The sequence below is a fragment of the Dryobates pubescens genome, chromosome 4 (assembly GCF_014839835.1).
Source record: "Dryobates pubescens isolate bDryPub1 chromosome 4, bDryPub1.pri, whole genome shotgun sequence".
Classification (NCBI taxonomy): domain Eukaryota; kingdom Metazoa; phylum Chordata; class Aves; order Piciformes; family Picidae; genus Dryobates; species Dryobates pubescens.
In genome coordinates this window covers 6,832,399-6,857,325 of record NC_071615.1, presented here as the reverse complement: position 1 = coordinate 6,857,325, position 24,927 = coordinate 6,832,399, and the positions used below count along the sequence as shown (strand labels likewise).

The 24,927-nt window shown below is 42.2% G+C and overlaps 1 protein-coding gene across 2 annotated transcripts in view; it reads left to right on the top strand.

Annotated features, from left to right (window-relative positions):
* TRRAP (transformation/transcription domain associated protein) overlaps window positions 1–9,427 on the top strand; it is a 92,356-nt gene extending 82,929 nt beyond the window's left edge. For both annotated transcript variants that reach the window (XM_054180386.1, XM_054180385.1), the window contains exons 67-71: window positions 130–347; window positions 3,301–3,485; window positions 5,123–5,326; window positions 7,041–7,235; window positions 9,071–9,427. In XM_054180386.1, the coding sequence (XP_054036361.1) occupies window positions 130–347; window positions 3,301–3,485; window positions 5,123–5,326; window positions 7,041–7,235; window positions 9,071–9,355 (1,087 nt within the window). In that variant the 3' untranslated portion in view covers window positions 9,356–9,427. The remainder of the gene's footprint in view (window positions 1–129; window positions 348–3,300; window positions 3,486–5,122; window positions 5,327–7,040; window positions 7,236–9,070) is intronic.
* Window positions 9,428–24,927: the final 15,500 nt, after the last annotated feature.

Below are 24,927 nucleotides of genomic sequence, written 5' to 3'. Positions count from 1 at the left end.
CCTTGGAGTACAGGTGAACTGCCTTATTTAATTGTTTTTCTTCTTTGCTCGTTTGGTGGTTTTGTTTCTTAGCTTTTTTACCTCGTTGACATCAGATCTGAGGTTTTAACATCCTTTCCTTCGTGATAGGTTTATGCCCAGAGTAGAGATAGTTCAGAAGCACAACACTGCAGCTAGAAGACTCTATATCCGAGGCCATAACGGGAAGATTTACCCCTATCTGGTGATGAACGATGCTTGCCTGACGGAGTCGCGGCGAGAGGAGAGGGTGCTACAGCTTCTTCGCCTGTTGAACCCCTGCTTAGAGAAAAGAAAGGAAACCACAAAAAGGCATTTGTTTTTCACAGGTACTACAAAGAGGTTTTGAGTGATTTTTAAAATACCTGTTATGCTGAAAGGTTGTAATGGCTAAAGTTTTTGATAGCTGCTAATCACTGAAGGTTTTATATTCAGAAGGCAAATTCCTGTCTGGCTAGGTAACTACTCTTTTCTGTCATTAGAGCACCTCTCAGATGGAGTACAATGGATTGCATGCAATCTGGGATGCTATTAGAAGAGTTTACACACATCAGTTCTGGTGTAAAGTTCAGTTGTGAATAACAAATACAAAGCAGAGGCAGGCCCATTGGATTTGTTGCTATGGAAACAGGATAGATGTACTGCAGAATGAGCATTTAGAGTCGGCTGGTGAAGGATAGAACAAAACTTTTTCTCCCCCTGTCATGGTATAAGAATATGGAAATTTTTTTGCCTCTTTCACATGACACAGAAAAAGAAAGAGTTTTTATATATACTTTCTGGAATTTTTAATATACTTTCTGAAGTGAGACACTGGAACAGGCTGCCCAGGGAGGTGGTGGAAGCCCCATCCCTGGAGGTTTTTAAGGTCAAGCTGGATGTGGCTCTGAGCAGCCTGATCTAGTGTGAAGTGTCCCTGCCCATGGCAGGGAGGTCAGAACTAGATGATCCTTGAAGTCCTTTCCAACCCTAACAGTTCTATGATTCTATGATTTTAATTCTCTGATATAAGAAAATATCTTTGTAATTTTTGAAGTAACCTAATAGATCCATGGTCATGTTTACTTTCTAGGAATCTATACTGACTGCTTAGTTGTTGCCTGATAAAATCCTCTCATAATCTAGGTATTAGATGCGCAGGGGTTCAGTTGATCATCCATCTCTGATCCTGTAAAAGGTTACCTGGTTTGGAGAGTGCCCTTTGCCAATAGCTCCACCTGGCAATGCTTAAACATTACAGAATTAACTAACACAATGGTAGGGAGGTCTTAACGAGGAGAGTTAAGGAGGGTTCCAGTATGATTTGTGTGTAATAAAAAGGTCACATCGTCAGGCATTTCAAAACAGAGTGAGTGAAGGCTGAACACACAGTCTTAATTTTTTTCTCTTTCCTTCTGTATCTTGGCTTTTTCATGTGCTGATTATAAATAATTCATTCATAAAATGAGAAACTGAGATTATGAGGATCTCACCTGGCAACTTACTTGGTCTGCTTGTGATTCAACTACTGATGCCAGTGCTTTAAAACAGTTAAACTCATGTGTTTTCCAGATACAAAAGCTATTGGCACATTGCAGCTTACACCTCTGTAGTTACAGCATATTAAAATATAAAAATGTGGCTGCTGTCATGAGCTTGGGTGGCCAGATGATGCAGGTTGCAGTTGGAAATGTTTATTTGAATTCTAACTTTAAAAAGACCAAAATGTACAGGCCAAAGGATTTGTTATAACAAAAGCTGAGTGTAGTACCTCTGCATGTGTGAAGACAATTTTGCATCACTCTTGAGACCAAAATAACAGAAATGCATTAGATAAAGTCTTGAAAGAGATCATGAACAAGCCCTTTGATACAGAAATATATCTTCTGTATAACATGAGTAGTGAAGTAACATGTTTTCCTCCAAAGAGCTGTTCTGAAACTATTGTGCTTTTTGGCAATAATTCTGTACTGTGGTTTGATATTTGAAAGAACTTAAAGAACATCCATCTCTCTGCTGCCAGAGGTTAATGGAAACAGACCAGAAGAAATAGCTCATTAACACCCCTTCCTTCTGCAGAATGCATTTTCTTCTTTAAGGCTGGAGAAATTACATCAAACAATTTAAGTGCATTTAAACAACTTTTCTGTGTCTATTTGAGGTTAATTATTACAGCTTCTGAGAGATAAATGATGAGAGAATAGATTAGATGGTAACTGGAGGTTGCTGTCAAACAGTACAGACAGTGTTCCTGGGAAAGCTAAGCCTTGTCTGTCTTAGGTGGGGATACACATGAGACTCAGTAGGAGTACATCTGTTGAGTACCATGAAAGTGCAAGTGGTGTTTTTGCAAGTTTGATGTTCATCAAGGAACACTCAGTGGCTTATGCTTTCTTATTGAGTATTTCCTTGGTGTCTTCCTGTGTTATTTTCAAATAGTGTAATTTAAGCATCTTCTCCTCAACTATGTACAGATTATTTTCCACTAGCTTTCCTGATTTGCTTTAAATATGCTGTTGAGTTTAGTAGTATTGACATAATGCCAGGGTCATGTAATCAGATATTTCAGACCTGTTTGCATCCGAACAAAAGACTGTCCTCCTTGCTGCAGATAAAGGCAAGTAGGAAGAACAATGAGTGCTCAGTGGTTTTGCTAATACAGTTGAGATGTTCCTTTTAAGATTAAAACCCCCCCCAAACATCTGCTATCATACTTGCTTTCTGTTTAACTGAGCTTGTGAATTAGTTATCAGTTTAGTAACAAAAATCTTCTCTTGATAGACTTCAGAATAGAATTAACCAGGTTGGAAGAGACCTTTGAGATCATTGAGTCCAACCTATCACCCAACACTATCTAATCAACTAAACCATGGCACCTAGCACCCCATCCAGTCTCTTCTTAAACGCCTCCAGTGCTGGTGACTCCACCACCTCCCTGGGCAGCACATTCCAATGGCCAATCACTCTTTCTGTGAAGAACTTCTTCCTAACCTCCAGCCTAAACCTCCCCTGGTGCAGCTTGAGACTGTGTCCTCTTGTTCTGGTGCTGGTTGCCTGGGAGGAGAGACCAACCCCCACCTGGCTACAGCCTCCCTTCAGGTAGTTATAGACAGCAAAAAGTCTCCCCTGAGCTTCCTCTTCTCCAGGCTAAGCAACCCTTGAGTTGATTACCACAATCCTGTTGTAAGGGTTGATGCTTGCATACTAGTTCTTCTCTCAGTGTTTGGGTTGTGGATTAACTGTTTTGTTTTGCTCTCTCTGCTCTGCTCCCTTCATCTCTCACCCTTCTCAAACTACCCCTAGTGCCCCGTGTTGTAGCAGTTTCTCCACAGATGCGTCTGGTTGAGGACAACCCCTCTTCTCTTTCCCTGGTGGAGATCTACAAGCAGCGCTGTGCCAAGAAGGGCATTGAGCATGACAACCCTATTTCTCGTTACTATGACAGACTGGCAACGGTCCAAGCACGAGGGACTCAAGCTAGCCATCAGGTAAGAGAACATAGAATGAACTTCAATCAAGGGCTTTTTTTGAGGACTCTAACTGTAGCGTGGCCCGAATGCTTCACCTCTCATTGGATGTGAGACACAGATTTTGCAGAAGTGATGTTTTGATTTGGGGGTGGGGGATTTATTTTGCTTTTGCTCAATGTATTCTTGGAAACTCTTCTGTCTGTCTGGTGGTTTAGATTGTCTTGGAAAGCTTCAAAAAAAAAACCAAGCTGTATTTGTATTGCCCTAGGTTGTTTTGGTAACTGCAACTGAAAACAGACAAGGTGTTGATTGGGTTTTTTTGGGCCTTTGGTGTAGTGCTTTGAAAATAATTAATAGGTAACATGGGAAACAGCAAAGCTAATTTACATAAGCAGTTACAACATGGTGTGTGAGGCAGGCTTCCCTGTGCTGTTCTAATATATCTCCTAAAATTACCAGTGAAATAATTTCATCAAAGTAGAATGAAAAAGGCTGAGCAATCTCACCCTGATAAATGACAGTCCTCGCAACCAAGCTCCCTCTGTAACCTCCATCAAACATCCAGCTGTGATAAATAAGGTTATATTATGGGGTTTTATCTTAAGGTTAATGTAAATTCTTTACATAAAATGCCAATCCCATTTCCAGTAGAGCTATTAGAAAATCCACAGCACAGGGGTATCCCAGACATCACTTAGTGGAGCTGTCTTTTCAGCCTTCCTTTGTTACAAAAGGGAAAAAGAAGTGTTGTGCAACATCTGTTTCTACTTTGAGAATTTCCCTTCAGGTTATCAAACATTAAGAGCCATTTAATTGCAGTCAGTATGACTATCATGATTTCTGGTGTAATAGAACATATCCTAAGTTCACCTGGTTTTTCTAATTAATTTAGCTAGGGTATGCTACAGCTTTTACATATCTTGGTAGATCACAAATGTTTACATCGAGGGTAAAACTGCTTCACAGTGTTCACTTAGAGAATCCATTGACTACAGGTCTAAACTTTCATCTTTTTGTCTTTTTGAGTTGGCTTTGCTGTACTGATGTGTGATACAAATTACCCAGTGTCTTTCTCTGCCTTGTGTAATGAAAACCCTTTACCTGGTGTATGTGGAAACATTACAGAGAGCCATCTTTAGGTTTCATGCTTTTAAGGTCCCATCTTGGCATTATGCTTAAAATAAAGGATTTTATTTCATTGCTGCATGTACATCTTGCACCGAAGCTAGAGACCTGTGGAATATGTTCCTTTAGTTGCCTGTAAGGAAGTGCAGCGTTGTGAGTTGAACTTCTGATTGCCTTGAAAGCCTTGACCAGGAGGTGTTTCTGATCGGGTTATGTAACTTTCCACTTTCTGGTTTCCTGACATGCCTGTTTGCAGTTCTCATGCTTATATTATTTTAGTAAACATTTAGTCTCTAAATAAAGAATGTCTTCTAGCTGTGCAGAGGATGGGCTAACAAAATAAAAATGTTTTGATAAAGAAGTCAGGGAAACAGTGTTGGATTGAAAGCATCCCAAGTCCAGAGAGGTTTTCCTAATACGGGATAGAGCAGTTGAGAGAAGAAATTTGGTAGTTGCTTTTGGCATGCTTGTCTCTTGCTAAGAAGTGTATTAAAAATAAACCCTTGCCACTCATATTTTTTCCTGTGTAGGTTCTCAGAGATATACTTAAAGAAGTACAGAGCAACATGGTGCCACGCAGCATGCTGAAGGAGTGGGCTTTGCACACATTCCCCAATGCGACCGATTACTGGACTTTCAGGAAGATGTTCACCATCCAGTTGGCCCTGATTGGCTTTGCAGAATTCATCTTTCACTTAAATAGACTCAACCCTGAAATGCTGCAGATTGCCCAGGTATGCCTGAGCTTGCTCTGGGTGCGTGCAGACTGCCCAGGTATGCCTGAGCTTGCTCTGGGTGCATGCAGACTGCCCAGGTATTGCCTGAGCTTGCTCTGGGTGCGTGCAGACTGCCCAGGTATGCCTGAGCTTGCTCTGGGTGCGTGCAGACTGCCCAGGTATTGCCTGAGCTTGCTCTGGGTGCGTGCAGACTGCCCAGGTATGCCTGAGCTTGCTCTGGGTGCGTGCAGACTGCCCAGGTATGCCTGAGCTTGCTCTGGGTGCGTGCAGACTGCCCAGGTATGCCTGAGCTTGCTCTGGGTGCGTGCAGACTGCCCAGGTATGCCTGAGCTTGCTCTGGGTGCGTGCAGACTGCCCAGGTATGCCTGAGCTTGCTCTGGGTGCGTGCAGACTGCCCAGGTATGCCTGAGCTTGCTCTGGGTGCGTGCAGACTGCCCAGGTATGCCTGAGCTTGCTCTGGGTGCGTGCAGACTGCCCAGGTATGCCTGAGCTTGCTCTGGGTGCGTGCAGACTGCCCGGGTATGCCTGAGCTTGCTCTGGGTGCGTGCAGACTGCCTGGGTATGCCTGAGCTTGCTCTGGGTGCGTGCAGACTGCCCAGGTATTGCCTGAGCTTGCTCTGGGTGCATGCAGACTGCCCAGGTATTGCCTGAGCTTGCTCTGGGTGCGTGCAGACTGCCCAGGTATGCCTGAGCTTGCTCTGGGTGCATGCAGACTGCCCAGGTATGCCTGAGCTTGCTCTGGGTGCATGCAGACTGCCCAGGTATGCCTGAGCTTGCTCTGGGTGCATGCAGACTGCCCAGGTATGCTTTGAGCAAACGGAAATTTGGACTCTACTTTTGAAATGATTCAAAATGGTAATTTGCTGTATGTAATTAACAGTGCCTTTCAGCAGGCTATTCATTTATATGTGAATGCACATCATGTAGGTAGTAATTTAAACTGCAGTCCCCATGGACATCAGCTCTACCTTCTGTGGTGATAATTTAGAACTTTGTCTGTAAAATTGTTCTTGGGTATTGGAGCTGTTCATATAAATGACTGATAAGTCTCTCTTTTTTTAGTCCTTCAAATCTATTGCTTTGAATGTATCTGCATCAGACAGATTTTAAAATAAAATGAAATAAAATGTAGAGCTTCATTTTCTTAAAGGGAAATGATCCTTTTTCAGGTACCTTTTTTTTGACTCCACCCTTTTTTTTCAGGTACTCTTTTCAGTATTGCCATCACGTTAAGCTACAACTCCTTTTAATAGTGATTTTTTTTTTCCTGCTTTAACCCAACATTTAAAATGAGGCTTGCCACCTTAGTAGGGCAAAGGTGGTATATATTAGAGTCTCAATGCCATTTTAATGCATGGCAGGCTATACCCTGTATAGCAATTACAATTCTTTAATCCCTTTAGCTAAGCATGCAGATGCTTACCCGGCGTGTACAATGCATAGAGAATGCTTACTCAGAGCTGGGGTGCACTGAGAATTGAGATCTGTCTGCAGGGCTCCTTCCAGGAGAGAAATACATACCTGACTTTGTGCATGCCTTTAATGCGGACCATTTTTTGTCTCTAAACCTGTTTGGCTGAGAGTGAAAAGCCGTTGGAGTATTGTCTGTACTCTGAGGACTGAGAGCGAAGAAGAATTCATCTTCTTTTGGTTTCATTAATGAAAACCTGTTCCTTTTAATGACTGCTGTGCATCTTGCTTTGAAATCCAGGATACTGGCAAGCTCAATGTAGCTTACTTCCGCTTTGACATTAATGATGCTACTGGAGATTTGGATGCCAACCGTCCGGTGCCCTTCCGGCTCACACCGAACATTTCTGAGTTCCTCACCACCATTGGGGTGTCTGGGCCACTGACTGCATCTATGATTGCAGTAGCCCGCTGCTTTGCACAGCCAAACTTTAAGGTTGGTATACCTTTTGAAAAGGGATTCTGTCATTCTGTTGTTTGCTGGCAGCGTAGCCAGCAGGTCGAAGGAGGTGATTCTCCCCCTCTACTCCGCTCTGGTAAGATCCCACTTGGAGTATTGCATCCAGTTCTGGAGCCCCTGTTACAGGAAGGATCTGGACATGCTGGACCGTGCCCAGAGAAGGGCCACGAGGATGAGCAGAAGGCTGGAGCCCCTCTCCTATGAGGATAGACTAAGGAAGTTGGGGCTATGCTGACTGGAGAAGGCTCAGAGGAGACCTAATTGTGGCCTTCCAGTATCTGAAGGGGGTCTCCAAGAGGGCTGCTGAGGGACTTTTTAGGGTGTCAGGGGGAATGGAAAACAAATAGAAACGGGTAGATCAGATTGGATGTTAGGAAGAAGTTCTTCCCCATGAGGGTGGTGAGAGACTGGCACAGGTTGCCCAGGGAGCTGGTGGAAGCCTCCTCCCTGGAGGTTTTTGCAGCCAGGCTGGATGTGGCTCTGAGCAACCTGATCTAGTGTGAGGGGTTCCTGCCCATGGCAGGGGGTGTGGAACTAGATGATCCTTGAGGTCCCTTCTAACCATAACACTTCTATGATTCTGTCTTGGTTTTGGTAAATTACAAACTAAAGTGCACTTTCTTGGTTAAGGTAAACCAAGCAGTCCCTATCTGGTTTTGAATGTTACCCCAAGGACTTCACAAAGGGTAGCTAAAATGTCTGCAGTGTGCCTTTTTGGAAAGGATAGGAGGAATATCAATGTAATTTTACTCTTGCTTTATTTTTTGTGGTGTTGTTAATCCAAGCTGGTTGTTTCTGTGCTTTAGCCTTTGGGCTGCCCAGAGAGGTTGTGGAGTCTTCTTCTCTGGAGACTTTCTAAACCCACCTGGATGCATTTCTGTGCAGACTACCCTAGGTGATCCTGCTTTTGGCAGAGGGGTTGGACTTGATCTCTGGAGGTCCCTTCCAACCTCTTAATAGTCTGTGATAAATCCTTCCAGATTTCTGGCAATGGTAAGCAGTGAAGTGACAAATTCAACATCATTTAGAATCTTCATAATAATCTGTGAATAGAAATGTGTCTTGGCCCTTAGTTAGCAGAATAGAATGCTAAAGATATACTGTTACTTTGATGGATTCCAGCTCTTAGCAGGGTGTAGTTTTCTAAAGAGATAGCCTAACTTCCTTTTAAATCCTAATGCTTTCCAAAAGGGGGGCACCCTGTGCTTAGGCAAGCAATTTGCACCAGACACACGTTGTACATGGTACACTGCAGCTATGGTGTGAGCAAGTTACTTTTAAAAAGATGGGAAATACCCAGAAGTGATGTTTTCTTTCTTTATCTAGACTACAACAAGCTGTGTTAATATATTTCTACATAATTCTTCCTCTTACCTTACAAAGCCATGTCTGTACCTGCACGTGGATTTGCAGGCTGTGGTGGGTTAAAATTTACCATTCACATTAACTAAGCACGACCAGCTCAATTGGAAGCAAATGGAAGCTGGATTTACAAAGCAAAAACTACACTCTACAATGGAATGCAATGAATATCTACAAAACATACAGTATTTACAATATTATACAGGTATTTGTAATCAGGCTACAGCTGCCACACAGACATCACCAGTAAATCCAACACCTAAGTGCTGGGTGCCCTTTTAGACTTGCAACAGAGCTTTGGTGCAGCCCCACCGTGAAGTTGAATGCTGTTTTGGGCATCTCACTATGCTAAGGACATCAGACTATTAGAGTGCTTCCAGAAGAGGGTGACCAAGATAGTGAAAGGTCTTGGATTAAATATAATAGTCTGGTTTTTCTCCTTCACACAGGTGGATGGCATCCTAAAAACCGTGCTACGGGATGAAATAATTGCATGGCACAAAAAAACTCAAGAGGATACTTCCTCCCCACTCTCAGCAGCTGGACAACCTGAAAACATGGACAGTCAGCAGCTGGTCTCACTGGTTCAAAAAGCTGTTACTGCTATCATGACTCGACTTCATAATCTTGCTCAGTTTGAAGGAGGAGAAAGCAAAGTCAACACTCTGGTAGCAGCTGCAAATAGCTTGGATAATCTCTGTCGTATGGATCCTGCCTGGCACCCCTGGCTCTAACTTGAAATTTCTAATAGCTATTTTTGCTGCTGTTTGTGGTGTGAGCCATATATTGTGTTAAGAAAATGTGAAGGAAGCTTTCTAGACCATGACTTCCCTGTCACACTGCATTTTGTCAGTCTTCGTTTTAATAGTGTTTACAGTAATATGACAATTTTACTGGGTTTAGTTTCTTGAGGGGACATTAGTTTCACGAGGAGGCATTTCCTCCTTTTTAAGAAGGTTGTTTAATATGCAGCAACAGCTTTCCCAAATAGCTTAAAATGAAGTTGGGAAATTTAAATAATGTACAGAAGATTCTTATTTTATGATGAGGACTATAAAACTAGCACTGTTAGATTTAGGATCTGCCATTCCTAATAACCTGCAGGATATAATTATTTTTTTTTTTTTTATACACTAGGGGGGGGAAAAAAAAATAGAGAAGGAGGCAGTATTCCCAATTGATGAATTTTACTTGGTGGAAATTTTACTCAATCACTGTCCCTTCATTGTACCAAACTGAAGGCACAAGCGAATGCTTTCCCTTGAAGCTCGCTTCCAATTGACACGAGCAGCGTTGGTTTGTACAGAGACTTTTGTACCAAATATACAGAGGTGACTCTTTTGTTTAGGCACTGAGGAAACAATGATCAAATCGTGCTAGCTTTTTTTTTTCTTGGAGCACAAGCAATGTACAGCAAAAGTGTAAACCACTTAGAGTATTTGGGTTTTGTTGTGGACAGTGTTTGGAGGGGGGGGGGGGGAGGGGGCAAAGTTTATAAGAAGGGTGGAAAAAGTCATCCTTTAATACATGTTTTTGGTTGTAATAGATAAACCCCCCGCCCCAAACCTTATAAAGTTGTCTTTTTTCTTTATTGTTTTGTTTTAATGTTTGGAATTACAGTAGCTTCTTTGGAATCAATCCCTTTGTAACTTAAGGAAAGATCAGTTTCATGTTTCACTTCGTCTTTCTGTTGTGTTAGCGTTTTATTGGGTTGGTTTTTTTTTATCAGACTTTGGTGTTGAGAATGTTAAATTTGTACAGAGTGGGGGTTTTTTTATTATTATTATTCTTTTTTTTTCTCCCCAAAATAAATATTTTGTAAAACTCTTTGTGGTATTCATTTTTTGTTGAGGGCATTTTTAATGTTACGCTGTGGCCTGAACAGAAAGTACCCAAAAGCAGGTGTACTCTGCAATAAATAATATCAACCTGTATGTTAAAGGGTGGTGACTGTCTTTTCATGAGAGGTGGATGTGATGTTCTCATGTATGGTGTTGAATTTGTTTACAGAAGAGCTCCCAGTAGGCAGTGTATTTATGCTAAGCTTTTCTCTGTTCAGTGTGCAGGCTTTCTTCCCAGCTGCTCAGTTCATGTGTTAACTATCTCTTTGCTAAATGCCATTTAATTTAAACAGAATACTCTGTTCTATTTCTACATGAAATCCGGCTTTTAAATAAATGTTCAGAGGTCAAGATCCTGTCTGCAGACAAAATCTTATGTGGGATTTCTGCTCTTGCCACAGAAGCAGAGATGATCTTTGCAATAGGAAAGGATCAAAGGATGGATGTGTCTCTTGTTTGGGTTTTTTGTTGTTTGTTTTTCAGCACATTCTTCAGTGGTGTCAGAACAATGTGAGGCACAGCTGACATTCATCACCCATTCAGCAGTGTTACTGTCTGTGACAAGGGGATTTCTAAAAGGTAATGTGATGACTTTATGGAGTGGGTGAGCTCACCTGCAAGTTAACAGCTGAACAGCATCCAACTCATGGGTTACCCGTAGATGAAGGCCTGCTGAGGCTGTGGCTCCCCCATGCCTTGCCTGCCTCTTCTCTCAAGCAGCCAGCTGTGTCACTTAGAGGGTGTCCTATGCAAGTTTCTTTTCAGGTGAGATAGACCAGACCTTTTCCCAGCTGAATCACTGCTGCCTTTCCCTTTAATTGCTTTGAAGACCTTAGCAAGAGCAAAGGGACTTTGTCTTTCTGTTTAACATAGTTCCTACAGGATTTGGCTGAGGAAGATTTTGTTACTTCTCACCAGATAATTACTGTTCTGGATTATGGTACTGTTTCCTTGTATGATGAATAATGCATGTCCCCTTCATTCCCACACTTCTTTTTTGGCTCCTTATGTAGCAAAGAGATGTTGATAAACTTGTACATGCTGGCATACAGCATGACTCAAGTGGAAGCTGAACTACATGAGTGGTAAGGACTATATAAGGATTTGGAGAGCAAACATAGCTCTTTTTCTGGCAAAGAGTTGCATCATTATCAAAATCGTGTTGGCAAGAAAAATCTGAACTTCCTTCTTGCAATGCTTCCTGTATGTGTCACAACATACTCTATATGCAGTCATTCACAGCTAAACTTAGTGTTTTCATGCTTTGAAAGGAATTGTTGGCTTCTTTTTATTGAAGACTGTAACATTTGTAGTTGTGAAGTATGGCACGTGCTGCATCAGAGGACTTGCAGTATCTTAATCATTTGCATATGTCTGACTGTGAGAGATGACAGCGTTCCCTGAAAGGAAATCAGATTGTCATGAACACAGAAGTGGCTGAATTGAATCATAATGGCAAAAAGGAGAATCTAAGTTAAGAGGCAAACTCTGTTGTTTTTTTAGATCTGTGACATCTTTCTTGTTTATTCAAACATACTCCTAAAAGAAACCTTGGGGTGAGGCAGCAGAGCTAATGGGGAAAAGACAATAATTTGAATGGGTTCTCTGATGATTTAATTCTGCAAATGTTCATACTTGGTTCTCTTCTTTCATGAATATATGCTATGGATTTGCCATATTTTGTGGGAAGGCTTACACAGTCTTAACCCTGAGCTTTGCCACTAGCTCCAAGGAGATAAATCCTCAGAGCTTTTAGTTACAGGTGAGCATTTTCCAGAGTCTGGAGGAAATCCATTGACGTGTCTTGTGTGATCAGTAACTGTCCATTAGCAGGTAAGTGGGTTGACATAGGACAGTATATAAAGTTCCTGATTATTTTCATGAGTGTGGCATGTATCTTAGCTGCACTTAATTCTTACATGGTTGTAGATCAGGATTCTCTGAGTAGTTCAGACACATGCACAATGTGAATCTTGCTGAGCAGATACTTGAAAGTGAAATACATTAATTGTTAATTCACTCTTCAGTATTCCTTTAAAGAGTTTTTCCCTCAGATTAGATGCTACACAAGAAAGTCCATGTTATTACTCTGTAAAATCAAACACCTGCTAATTAAGAGAGATCAAATTAGAAGTTGTCTCTGAAATTGTGTACATGGGTGTAATGCCTTCTTGAAGTTCCTCCTGTTGTGATTATGTTGGTTTTTTATTTCCCTGTAGAGTCTTTGACAGGTGTGGATGGATCTTCATGAGGGTAACTAGAGACAAGTCACAGTCTCAAGCTGTGCCAGGGGAAGTTTAGGCTTGAGGTGAGGAGAAAGTTCTTCACAGAGAGAGTTGTTAGCAATTGGAATGGGCTGCCCTGGGGGGTGGTGGAGTCACTGTCCTTGGAGGTGTTCAATGTGTTGGACGTGGCACTTGGTGCCATGGTTTAGTAGTAATGAGGTGCTGGGTGACAGGTTGGACTTGATGATCTTTGAGGTCTTTTCCAACCTTATTGATTCTATGATTCTAAGTCCTTGACACCAAAGTTCTGTCAGCCATGTTTTCTGTCTGAAATGTGCAGAGGTGCAGATGTTGGTAGGCTTTTGCACAGATATCTGTGTTGGTCTGAACTGGGCCTTATGTCACTTAAGTGACAGTAATGTTAGTAACTGAGAAGCAGATTTGGCATGAAAAACCATGAGGAAAACAAGCTGTGTGTTTTACATAGAGAATGAAGAGTTGTCAGGTGCTCTGCTTGTACTCTATTGTTTCACTCTCCTGATTTTTGTAATCCAGTTTGGCTTCACCTTCATTAAACATTGCTGCTGCAATTTAACCATTTATTAGTACAGTCTGCTCTCAAGGTAGGTTATCAGAATGCTTTTGTGTCAGTGAATTGTACTCTACCCCAAAATGATTTTAACACGAGTTAGGTGTTTTGAGTCCACCCTTTGAAACGCATGCTTTAGCTGCTGCTTTCCTCTCCTGCAATTGGGCTGTCCATGAATTGTCAGGTACAAAGAGAGCGAGAGAGGGATTAGTTATTACCGGAAGATGATTCAAAGCGTTTCCCCAGCAGACAATGAAAGCTCTGTTTCGTAATGGCAGTAAGAATAAAGTTGCTTTTAAGGCGCCGATCTGTTTCAAATATGATGTATAAAATGTTCTTTTGTGGTGTAGAAACCTATTCAGGAAGAAAAATTCACACTCACAGGAGGTTTTAATCAGCCTGGTGTGGGTGCCTTTCACATTTAAGAGGTTCAAGAGAGCACAAGTGAAACAACTGGTGTCTTACGTGTGATGTATCATCGTTCGTTGGATGAGTCGGGGTCCTCGGCATCCACGTGTGCAGGCACTTTAGGCTCACTCTGGGGTGTTAGTCAAATGGCAGTGCTATGTGAGATGTCTTCTAAAGGAGGATTCTAAGTGCTGAAATACAGGGTGAAAAAAAAGAAAGTCTGTGAAATTGTTAACTCAGAATTTCATCTCTTGTTTGTGGCCTTTTCATTTGCTTTAGATATGCGCTGCCTTTCCCTGAGAGTTTCAAGAAAAGGGCAGAGGAACTGCTATTTCTGTGCTGGGGTGTTGCATCCCCTCTCCACTTACAGCCTTCTCCCTGCCCTGTGACAATCTAATGCTTTAAGAAATTTTTATTTCTTTCAATTTCTCCACAGGAGACAGCATGGATGAGTGTGCTGGGTGTAAACGCCTTGTCTGGGTGGCGGTAGCCAGAGCAGAGGCAGCTGCGGACTGCCCCATGCTGTGTCCTTGAGGGGAAGCAGCAGCGTGAGGGACCGCAGCTATGGGTGATCCATGCAGAGCAGAGGAGCAGTAATAAGCAAGGAATTTCTGCAAGGCTCCATTACACACTGCCCATACCCTTAACCATGGAGAGCAAGTGGAATCCACGGCAGAAGTGAGGGAACTTGAGGCACAGAAGCAGGGAGAAAAGGTGGCAGGCTGAAGCGGAGCCTGGTGATATGGGAAGAAAAGTGCTTCCCTAAGGATTCCTTTCATTGGGGTGTGGTTTGTTTTGTTCCCCCCCCCCCCCATAACTGATTCAGTAATTCAAGTTTTATGTTAATTGGCAATAAATTAAATTGAGTGAAATGCCCCCAAGTCCTGACCATTCTGCTGATGACAGTAAGATGCCTGGCAAATGTTTTTAGCTGTGGTAACTTACTCTGATGGCTGTATCTTGTGCAGCCAGGACTTTGAAGATGTTGTCATGGATGGAAGCTTGATAAGGGTGATTTTGGTGCTACAAAACCCAGTTAGTTACCTTCCCCCCCCGCCCCCCCTTTTCCTTTTTTTTCCATGAGGTGATACTTTTCCTTTCTGACTCCTCCAGAACAGTACATGTGGCAAGTCTTTGAGTGAGCTGTAAAACTTGCCCTGACCTTCTCTAGTCCTGAAAGATTGTATCATGCATCTCGGAAGAAGTGAGAAGCAAACCCTGCAGTCATGGCAAAGTTTCAGATGGTTTGTGACATCCTGCTGTGTCTGCATTTCCAAGGGAGAAGCAGTAACTAGTGTGGGTGCTTTCTTCCTTGTCCCATATTTTGGCACTGTAGTCTTTTGGACTTATGAAAACAGAAGCTCTTTATTCCTTGCTGTGTTTAACAATGCATATCTCTTTAGCACTTTGAATACTTACCTGTCTAGTTGGTGCTGGTTGGATTTCTCAGAAGGAAACTCTTTTAACTGTCTCAGAAATCAGCTGTCACAATGAAATGCCAATAAAATCCCTTTTCCAGTCCACTTCATTCTTCTGCTCCTGAGCATGAGATAGACATTTTTTATATTTAGAAGGGATATTGGCTTTGACTTTTAAGATGTATGTAGTCTGTGTCCCAATGCAAAGCCTCACTTGTTGTCTGCACCCTAGTTCTGTTTTTTTCCCCAGGGAAAGATATTTATCCAGGCTCTAAGATGCTGTCAGAATTGTACCTTAATCAATCAGCTGCTGCTTACCCTCAAGCCCAGCCTCTGTGAACTATTACAGCGCCAGCTATATTAAAGAAGCTTTCTCAGACTGTTATCTGGGAAAGGACAGAGACCTTTGCAGGCTCTTTGTTTCTTCTGGTACTAAGACATTAATTATTCTCTCTCTCCACTCCTTGCTGCTGTTTGTAAGAAGTTGGCATTAAAGAATCTATTCTGCTTATTCAGCAAGAGTTCTCATCAGTAGCAGTTCATAAGCTGCTTTACAATGGGTCAGTGTTGCTTAACCATCCCTTGAAGCAACACAAGTGGCACAGAACTTTTAATTGAGGTCTGGTGGTGTCACTGAAATGTTGTTTCATTCTGTAAGAGCTGTCTCCATTCCTTTCTATAATAAAACAATAATAAACTAGCAATTATCAAGCAGAGAAAGAGGCCATACTAAAGTTCTCGAAATTAAGCAGATGCAGTGTTGTAAAGGCTGTTTTTTAACATCTCATGCAATCAACTCTATATTATCCTTTTGGTTTTTAGCTTGAGTGTGCAAAGGGACTATTGTCTGTGAGATTCCGTGGAGGACTAAGGGTCAGGACTGGAGGTCGGTTGAAGGGAAAAAGGATTTGATACTTCTGAGACTTGGTCTTGGGCTGGGGAGATGGAAAATGCTGGTCTTAGTTAAAGCAATCTTCTTATCTGTCTTGTTACAGTAGTGCAATCTGGGTGGTCCAAACTCAATTTTGTTGGGAATAAAGGAGTTTTGAGGCACTTCTGTGGGACACTGTCCCAAATTCTGTGACCTCCAGTGGCCTCTTTATCCTCTTCTCCCTTTTACAACACATGCTTGGCAACAATTAGCGGAGACTAAATGTATGGACGTGCGCAGATACATAGGAGGTGGCGAGACCGTGATTAAAAGAAACCCCAACTCTGTGGTCAGATGAATTTGCCTTGCAGGCTGTGTCTGTTTTCCAGATGTGTAGCTAGATGCATCCTGTGTGAGATGTGTTGCTCTTGCTTCAGCCTTTGGAAATGTCCAGAGGAAAACTAGTATTTGTTTAGTATTGCATATAAACTCTTGGTGGAAGCGCTGGGTGGGGGTGGGGGGTTGCTGTGTAGGCAGAAGTGCATGGAGAGATGTACAAATGGTGCCTTGGTAAAGATTTACCTGTTTCTGTAAGCAAATGGCTCACCTTTCCTGCTCTCTTAACTCAGATTTCAATGTTGGCCAGAATCAAGATTCTCCTCTAAGCAACCACACCTTCCTTTTGTGGTGGCACTTCATTTCAAGCTAGCTGTTTCTAGGGTGCCTCTTGGCACAGAGCTTCACTCAGAATCCCACAGCCCCACTTCAGAATTAGGTGGCATTCAGACAGCCTGGACTAGTTTTAGAGTAACCACCCTGACAATAGATAACTTAAACCAACCCTGCTGCAAGGATGCAGCCTTAATTGTTGAGTGTTGCTATAGATACTAAGTGGAAAACCTTCAGGACATTACAATCTGTTCGTGAGAGGTCCTTAATTGATGGCATTGGGGCAATAACTGAATCCTTAATCTGTGAATTAAAGACAATGTAGCATATGAATTATCATGCAGATTAGTGCAGTCTTCCACATCTCTGACAGTTCAGTTCTTTCAGCAAAACATCTTAACTGGTCTTTTGTATTTTGATCTTTTGTGTGCTGGAAGCTGATCTAAACCCAAGGACTCATGAAATAGAGGCACTAGGGGACCGAAATAGGGGAGACCCTTCCTCTGCCCATCTGCTGCCTGCTTTTAATCTGGTGATTTGGAAAAAAGAAAAAATTCAATCTTCCAGAGCCTTTCACAGCTTTGCAAGAAAATGAGCATTAGTTTGGGATGAAATGAGGATTTGCTTGTCTCCCTTTTGGCCACAATGTTGTGAATGAGGTAACTACTGAACACAACAAAAATGCTTCTCTCATTCTTTTTGTGACAGCTGTGGTGCTGTAGAGCTGTGGAATGGTTCAGTACAGCTGTGGTTCTGTGTCCAGCTCTCAGAACAGACTATTAGTCATGCCTTTGTCAGATCACAGCCTTGAAAATCTCCATTTTATTTACATGGAATTGAGTGTGGAGGGAGAATTAATATCCATCGACTGCAGGTCATCCTGAGGGGAATGCAGCTGAATGAGTTGTAGCTTAGTTTACAACACCTACGTCTGAGAGAAGCTCTGCTGTCTACTATCTATGATCTGTGTTCTGTTTCTTATTCTGACTTGCTTTGATATGTTGGTCCTGTCTACTTTTGGATTCCTCATCACTCTTTTTTCTTGTCCATAAAGAAAAAAGCTTGAACAGTATTTGGCACAACGAGAAGCCCAAGGCAGGCTCATGTGTTAAAAGTGTCCCTGCTGTGTAAATAATATGTTGTTATTCAGCTATGGTTACTTCATCACCCAGGAGCATAGAAAAGAAAAAGTTTGCCCCTTTTAGCAGAATCCTTCTCATTTGACTGATACATGTTAGTTTTCCTGGAGCTGAAGATGAAACAAACACAGAAGTTAATTACCTTAGTTGTGAACGTTTTCTCTCTGTAGATTTGGTTCCTACTCTGCCTGAATCAATGGCAAGAGCTGCACACTTGGAGCTCTATGATTCACCTCTCCACATGCATTTAATGTTATTCAAAAGTAGCAGGGATAAATGCCATCAGCTGAAGTCTTAGATTACAGAGCATGAATCAGTGATAAAAATGTGCAAATGGACCTGACATCAGCGGTGTAGCTGGAATATTATTTCATGATTGCTCTTAGGGATTTGCAGTATCTGTCCCCACCATCTTTAATAGGTAGCTGTTCATGAATCAAACACAATTTCAGTCAAGAAGCAGCAGGCCAGTGGGAGGAAGTGTATGAACATAAATTACATCATTATTATTCCACTTGCTTTTATGCATTTAATCACAAAAGAGCAGAAGCCTGAAGATACAAGATAAACCTTAAAGGCATCATAATCTCAAACAACAGCAGCCACATACCAACATGTGTCCTGTAAAATAGAAAAAGGTTAATAAAAGAGTGATTGGGACACTTCTTAGTTTATTTGCCTCTTTCACAATCATTAGGCAATAATCCTAAATTATCTTCCCATGTTTGCTTACACTGACTCAACAATTCCTGAAGCAAAAGCTGTAGAGAACTGGAAACTTAATGGAGGGAAGGAGAAACACACAGAAAGTTAATTTAGCCATAGATTGCCTGTCAAGATATTAACAACTTTGTTCCACTTGACTGTGCCACAGCTGGGAACAGCCAGAGCCCTTGCTCCTCCCTTTTACATGACCGCCTTTAAGAGGCCTACAAATAGAGACGTTCAGCAGGACTGCATTCCCATTATCTTCTCTGCAAGGAAAGAGCAATTCTTGGGCAGAAGATACAAGGCATGTTAATAAAGAAGGAGTTAACCTCATTGGAGGAAATGACCTACAAATCTTATTGTTGTTATTTTAAGTCGGTATATATCAGAAACAAACAAGCCATAAAGGGAAAACCTTTTTATCAATATACTGTGTCAATGGCAGGGAGATTAAGGGCAGCTGAATTCTAGCACAAGGCTCCAAATGTTGGACAAAGTACTCCCATGCAATTTAATCCTTTAATCCACACAGTAAATAAATGGTTTTGATGTGAAACAGTCACTTTGATTACAGCGGCAGAAGAGAAAATATTTTTCTGCTGCTGCTTTATGTGGGATTAATGGGAAAAAAAGAATTGATGGAAGTTTGATGGATTAAGCCATATAAATATACTTCCTATCCTTTAGACTAATGTTTGGATAAGGGCACTGTTATTAGCAGGATATGCCACGTCTCAGTTTCTTATCAACAATCTCTTGAGTATGAGAAGCATTCTTCCAGCAGAGTTTTGTTATTTTGTTATTACAAGAAAGATCTGGACATGCTGGAACGTGTCCAGAGAAGGGACATGAGGATGATTAGGGGGCTGGAGCTCCTCTCCTGTGAGGCCAGGCTGAGGGAGTTGGGGCTGTTCAGTTTGGAAAAGAGAAGGCTCCGAGGAGACCCAATTGTGTGCCTCCAGTATCTGAAGGGGGCCTACAAGAAAGATAGTTAAGGACTGTTTAGGGTGTCAGGTAGTGATAGGACTAGGGGGAATGGATCCAAGCTAGAGGAGGGGAGATTTAGATTACATGTTAGGAAGAAGTTCTTCCCCATGTGGGTGGTGAGAGACTGGCACAGGTTGCCCAGGCAGTTGGTGGAAGCCTCATCCCTGGAAGATTTTAAGGCCAAGCTGGATGTGGCTCTGGGCAACCTGATCTAGTGTGAGGTGTCTCTGCCCATGGCAGAGTCCCACCTGTCACCCAGCACCTCAGGACAACTAAACCATGGCTTAAAATGCCATGTCCAACCCCTTTTTGAACACCTCCAGGGACAGTGACTCCACCACCTCCCTGGGCAGCACATTCTGATGGCCAATTACTCTTTCTGTGAAGAACTTTCTCCTCACCTCAAGTCTAAATTTCCCCTGGTGCAGCTTGAGGCTGTGTCCTCTTGTTCTGGTGCTGGTTGCCTGGGAGAAGACACCAATCCCCTCCTGGCTACAACCTCTCTCCCCTGAGCCTCCTCTTCTCCAGGCTAAACAACCCCAGCTCCCTCAGCCTCTCCTTGTAGGGCTTGTGCTCAAGGCCTCTCATCAGCCTCATGCTCAGCTGTTGTCACCCAAGTCCCTTTCTGCCAGGCTGCTCTCCAGCCACTCATCCCCCAGTCTGTAGTGCTGCATGTGGTGGTTGTTATGTTTTTCTGCTACAGTGGTGGGGGAGCAGATCACTGCGACTAAAGACAGTGAGTTATTTTGTGGGTATGAATTTGATGTAAATAATAAGAATTACATTTTTTTTTCCACACTGAGATTATAGATAAAATTCATTGATAGAAAAGATTCATCAATAAACCAGTGAATCCTAACACATACTGAGTGCAGTATTAAGTAGACAAAGTAGCATTAACTGATTTAGTGGTGTTCCTGCACTCTCTGGGAGCATTGGTGTGGTACAGATAGAAAAATGAAAGAGAGGAGAGAAGTTGTGGTGCTTCATTCTAAGCTCCTTACTATATGCTATCAATTACTGATGGTAACACAGTCTGGAGCTCCTATGACAGAGCTACCTCCTGCTAGGTGCCGTACAGGAAACCTCTAGGGATTGAACTAATGGTTTAAAAGCGGAGGAGAATTTAAGCAGCGTGGATTATAATAATCTAGTTAAATTAATGGAGATCTAAATGGGGCAGGCCTCTGAATATCTCCTGAGTAAATATTGGCAGGGTTTAGGGAGTGTTGAGTTTAGTTTGTCCTTCAGAACTGCTCCTTGGCATTGCTGTTTCACGTTTGCAGTGTGGATCCTCGAGAACTTTTCTTTATTAGTTACCACTTACTAATTACAGTTCTGAAGTCTCATCTTTATTCTTGATCTGCTTTAGCCTGTTTTATTAGAAAGGTTATTGGACCCCTTAAATTCTTTTGCCCAATGTCTGTGCTGGATTTCTTTCTTTCTTTCTTAGTTTTCCACGCCAAACCTCTTGTCCTTTTCCAAAGATTGGAAAACATTATCCCAAATCACACCTGGATCCAGCCTTGCTGGCTACAGAAAGCTTATTTAAATTCTAAGTTGCCTGTAGCAGCCTTTTTTTGTTGTTTAGAATTGTGGCTGAGCAGATACTGTCCATTTATTTTTCTTTAAAGAAAAAACAAAAACCCCAACACATTCTGGATCCAACTTTGGTTTTAATGTATTAATGAATCATGCTTGGAACTTTGCATTATCATCCCTTGTGATGTCTCATAGAGATAGGAGCTGAAGCTTTTTTGTGTGTGTGAAAGAATTGGGGGGTTGTGTATTTATACACCGCGCACCACAATGGGGTTTTTATTCATCCCTGCTCTGTGCTAGCCCACAGTAGTGAAGTGACGTTGCATTTGCCTTTGAAATCCAGAGGGGCTTTTTAGTACCATTTTTATGGTTGTTAAAATGCAATATTTTAAGCCTATTTTTTTCCATGCTACGAGCTATAAATCAAACCTGTTTACAGATATGTATAGAATTCTGGGGACTAATGATTTGAAAGTGCTATCACATGAAAACAATAGTGTCACACAAGAGTTGACTCCCTTAAGAAATTACACAGCTATCTCAGTACTCAGGAGGTTTAAATCTGTCACTTGCTTGGTAAAGATGAGTAATAGCAATCCTAGGTGTTCTCAGCCTTGAGTTTTAAAATTGTTTTCAACTCTCAATGCAAATGTCCCTTTCAAGGTGAGAAATGTCACCCCAGAAAGGCTGAAGAGTTTCCAGGCAATTACACTGGTGAATAAGTGTGTATGGATTCTTGATAACTCCTAAATAAGCTCTCTTAAAATAAATAATAATAGTGAAAAAGACAAAAAGCCTTCTGTAATTTATGTGTGGGCTGACTGGACCCGAGAAAATGAGGCAGCAGGTAGATCTGTAAGGCTGTTTGCTGATTGTTGAGATCTAGAAATGATTTCTTTGCCAGGCTATTTGCTGATTGTTGCAACCTGTAAGTGATTGTTTTTTGCCAGTGTTATGCTAGGCTTGCCTCCATAGATCTGGCTCTGCAAAGGTTATTAAGGCTATTGGGTATTATGTAGTAACACCTAATGGTGATCTGATCTCAGTCAGTGACGTGCAGAGCCCCAGATCTGATCTGAAATTGCAAACCCGTGTAATAGGCTGTAGACCATGCACATATTTTTCTCTAGTTAATCTGGGAGAATGCATAAGCATTAAGCAAGAGCATATCTAAGCAGCAAAAGTGGCTTCACTTTTGTCTCACCTACAGCTGTAGACAAGATGAAGTCTTGTACAGTATTTTTTTCACCTTATGGCAGGAATTTGGCTACCTGTTCAGCTGGTGCAAAAAGCTTGCTTTTGTCTTCTGCTGGCAGTTTTAGGAGGTTAGTAGACAGACAAGAAAGGCTTTTTGCTATTGCTGAGCAAATGAAGGTTAACATTTCATTGTGACTTTCATAATTTTCTGTTGACATACAATAGTTGGTTCACAGCAAATGGCAACATGTTGGTTGTTCAGCGTAACGAAGATTTAATTGTCCTCTTGCCCCTGTGATATGGCCCCTTGAAAGCAAGAATAATTTGGGTCAGAGATGTTACATGGCAAGTTTTTGGTCAAACAGTTGGTTTCTATGGGGATGTGATTAGAGCTCCCTCCAGCCTGGGGAACACCTGAGCTTTCTCTTTGGTTGCAAATGCAACAACAGTTTAGTTGCTGGCTCTGCTACTGAATCTGTCAGTGTTGGACACTTCTTCATCTCTGTGTTGATTCCTCTCAATCTTTCTACTATTTTTGCTCTCTTGCTGCATCATGTGAAAAGGCTCAGCTTAGATTCCCTGCCACAGTAGCTCAGCTTCACTGCAGTTTTCATATTTCATACACTGAGACCAACTCAGCTGCTGAGAATGTGCAAATTGCTGGGAATGTGTCAGGGGACTGTGAAATGAGTGCAGCTAAAGTCTCCTTATCCTCCCCAATAACTTTATGTCTTCTTGACCATGAAGTAGAGCACAAACAGGACGAGGTGCTAATGCTGAATGAATCAGGCTTCAGAGCAGCATAGCCACCTGAAGCGAGACCTGCCCTGCTAAAGATGGAAAGGGCTGAAGGCAGCATGCCCAGGCTCTTTCCTATTCTGGACATGATGCTTGGGGCACACTGCTCCATTTGGCTGCACAGCTGCCATGGAGCCGCTTTTGGCTATGTATAAGTTGGTCCTAGACTAAGCTATGAGCACACCTGCTGAGTGAAAAGAGGTCAGGTCTTCTGAGGTCAACACAGGTTTTCCAAAAGCAAGCTGCAAGATTTCAGTGTGAGAAAGCACAGAATCCTCATAGATGAGAGAATGAATGTGCCTCCTTGAAACTATTAATTGTAGCCACTTTGAAAAATGTCTTTGAAATCCCCTTATGCAAAAGAGAATATTTATTACTTCAACAGTTATTTTAGTTTAATGTGAATTTGAATGTGAAGTAACCCATTTCCAAAGAAATATGTAAACTTGATTGCAATTATTTTTCCTTACAGGATAATGACAAGGAATAGTACACAGTGTGCCTGGTAGAAACCTGAAGGCCAGAAGGAAAGGGCTTCTATGCAAATGGAAGAAAATCTGGTACCATTTGGTATCAGGCATAGGTTTCTGGGCTAATTGGAAAAGTAAATATTTTGTTGCTGTTGTCTCTCTCTGATGCCTAGCAGGTAGAAGAGCTGAAAACACAACTTTAAAGCAGCTTCTCTGTAGGTAAAACAGAGCAAAGAAGGATTAAAGCAGGTAAGGAAAGTACATAAATGGATAACTGGAGAAAAGTAATTCTGTGAATCATCTAGTGCAGACAACTGTCAGAGACAGGAGACTCTACAGCTGTTTTTATCTAGTGCTTCATGGCTGTGATCTGGAAAAATGCTTACATGTGTACAACATGGAAGCAATTCTAGTGCTTTCAGTGTCAGGAACAAATGGGGCAGCCATATGTGAACTTGTTTTCAAGCTTAGAGCTACCAGACTTATTCCTTGTGTCTGTTCAAAGCATCCCCTGAAGTCAGTGGGAATTTGGGTCAGTTGGAGGTTTCATCTGGAGTTCATTTGGAGCAGTCTTATAGGAGGGCTTATATTTCCTTTCAGGATATAAGACATAAAGAGAAAAAAGTAGGCAGCCATTCCACGCCTCTGCATGGCCTGTTCAAGACAAAGCATGTTCTGATTGCTGTTCATGGAGGCCAACATCAAGCCCAGACCATTGCTTAGCCTGGAGACATTTATCGTCCCAGCCTCGTAGTCTTAAGCAGTTGATGGCTTCAGTAGATTGCAGGACTTGCTAAGACAAAGCAAGCCTCATGCTAATGACACTGATGTCTACTAAGGGCAGGCTGAATCTCTTCTTACAAGTTTAAATTTCAATTTCCTGACCGCATGGTGAATGTCGTGAGGTGGCTGGGACCCCTTCCCTGGAGATGTCCAAGTGAAAAGTGAGGCTCAGCAGGGCTCTGGACAACCTGATCTAGTTGAGGATGCCCTGCTGACTTCAGAGGGGGTTGGGCTAGGTGACCTTCGGGGGTCCTTTCCAACCCAGACCATTCTAGGATTCTTTGAATGGGTTGATGCTAGTTTAGAAACTTATTCTCCTGTGTCTGCCTGTGGTGAGCACACTTTGCCTATCTTGTATTTAACAGCTAAACACCCTCCACTCTGTCCCAAATGCAGCTTAGGACAGTCAAGCCCTGGGTAAGATTGGTGTGGCAGGACAGTTTGAAACACTGGGACAAATATGGCCACTTAGAATAGAATAGAATAAACCAGGTTGAAAGAGACCTTCAAGATCATTGCGTCCAACCCATCATCCAACACCATCTAATCAACTAAACCATGGCACCAAGCATCCCATCAAGTCTCCTCCTAAACACCTCCAGTGATGGTGACTTTACCACCTCCCTGGGCAGCCCATTCCAATGGGCAATCTCTCCATGAA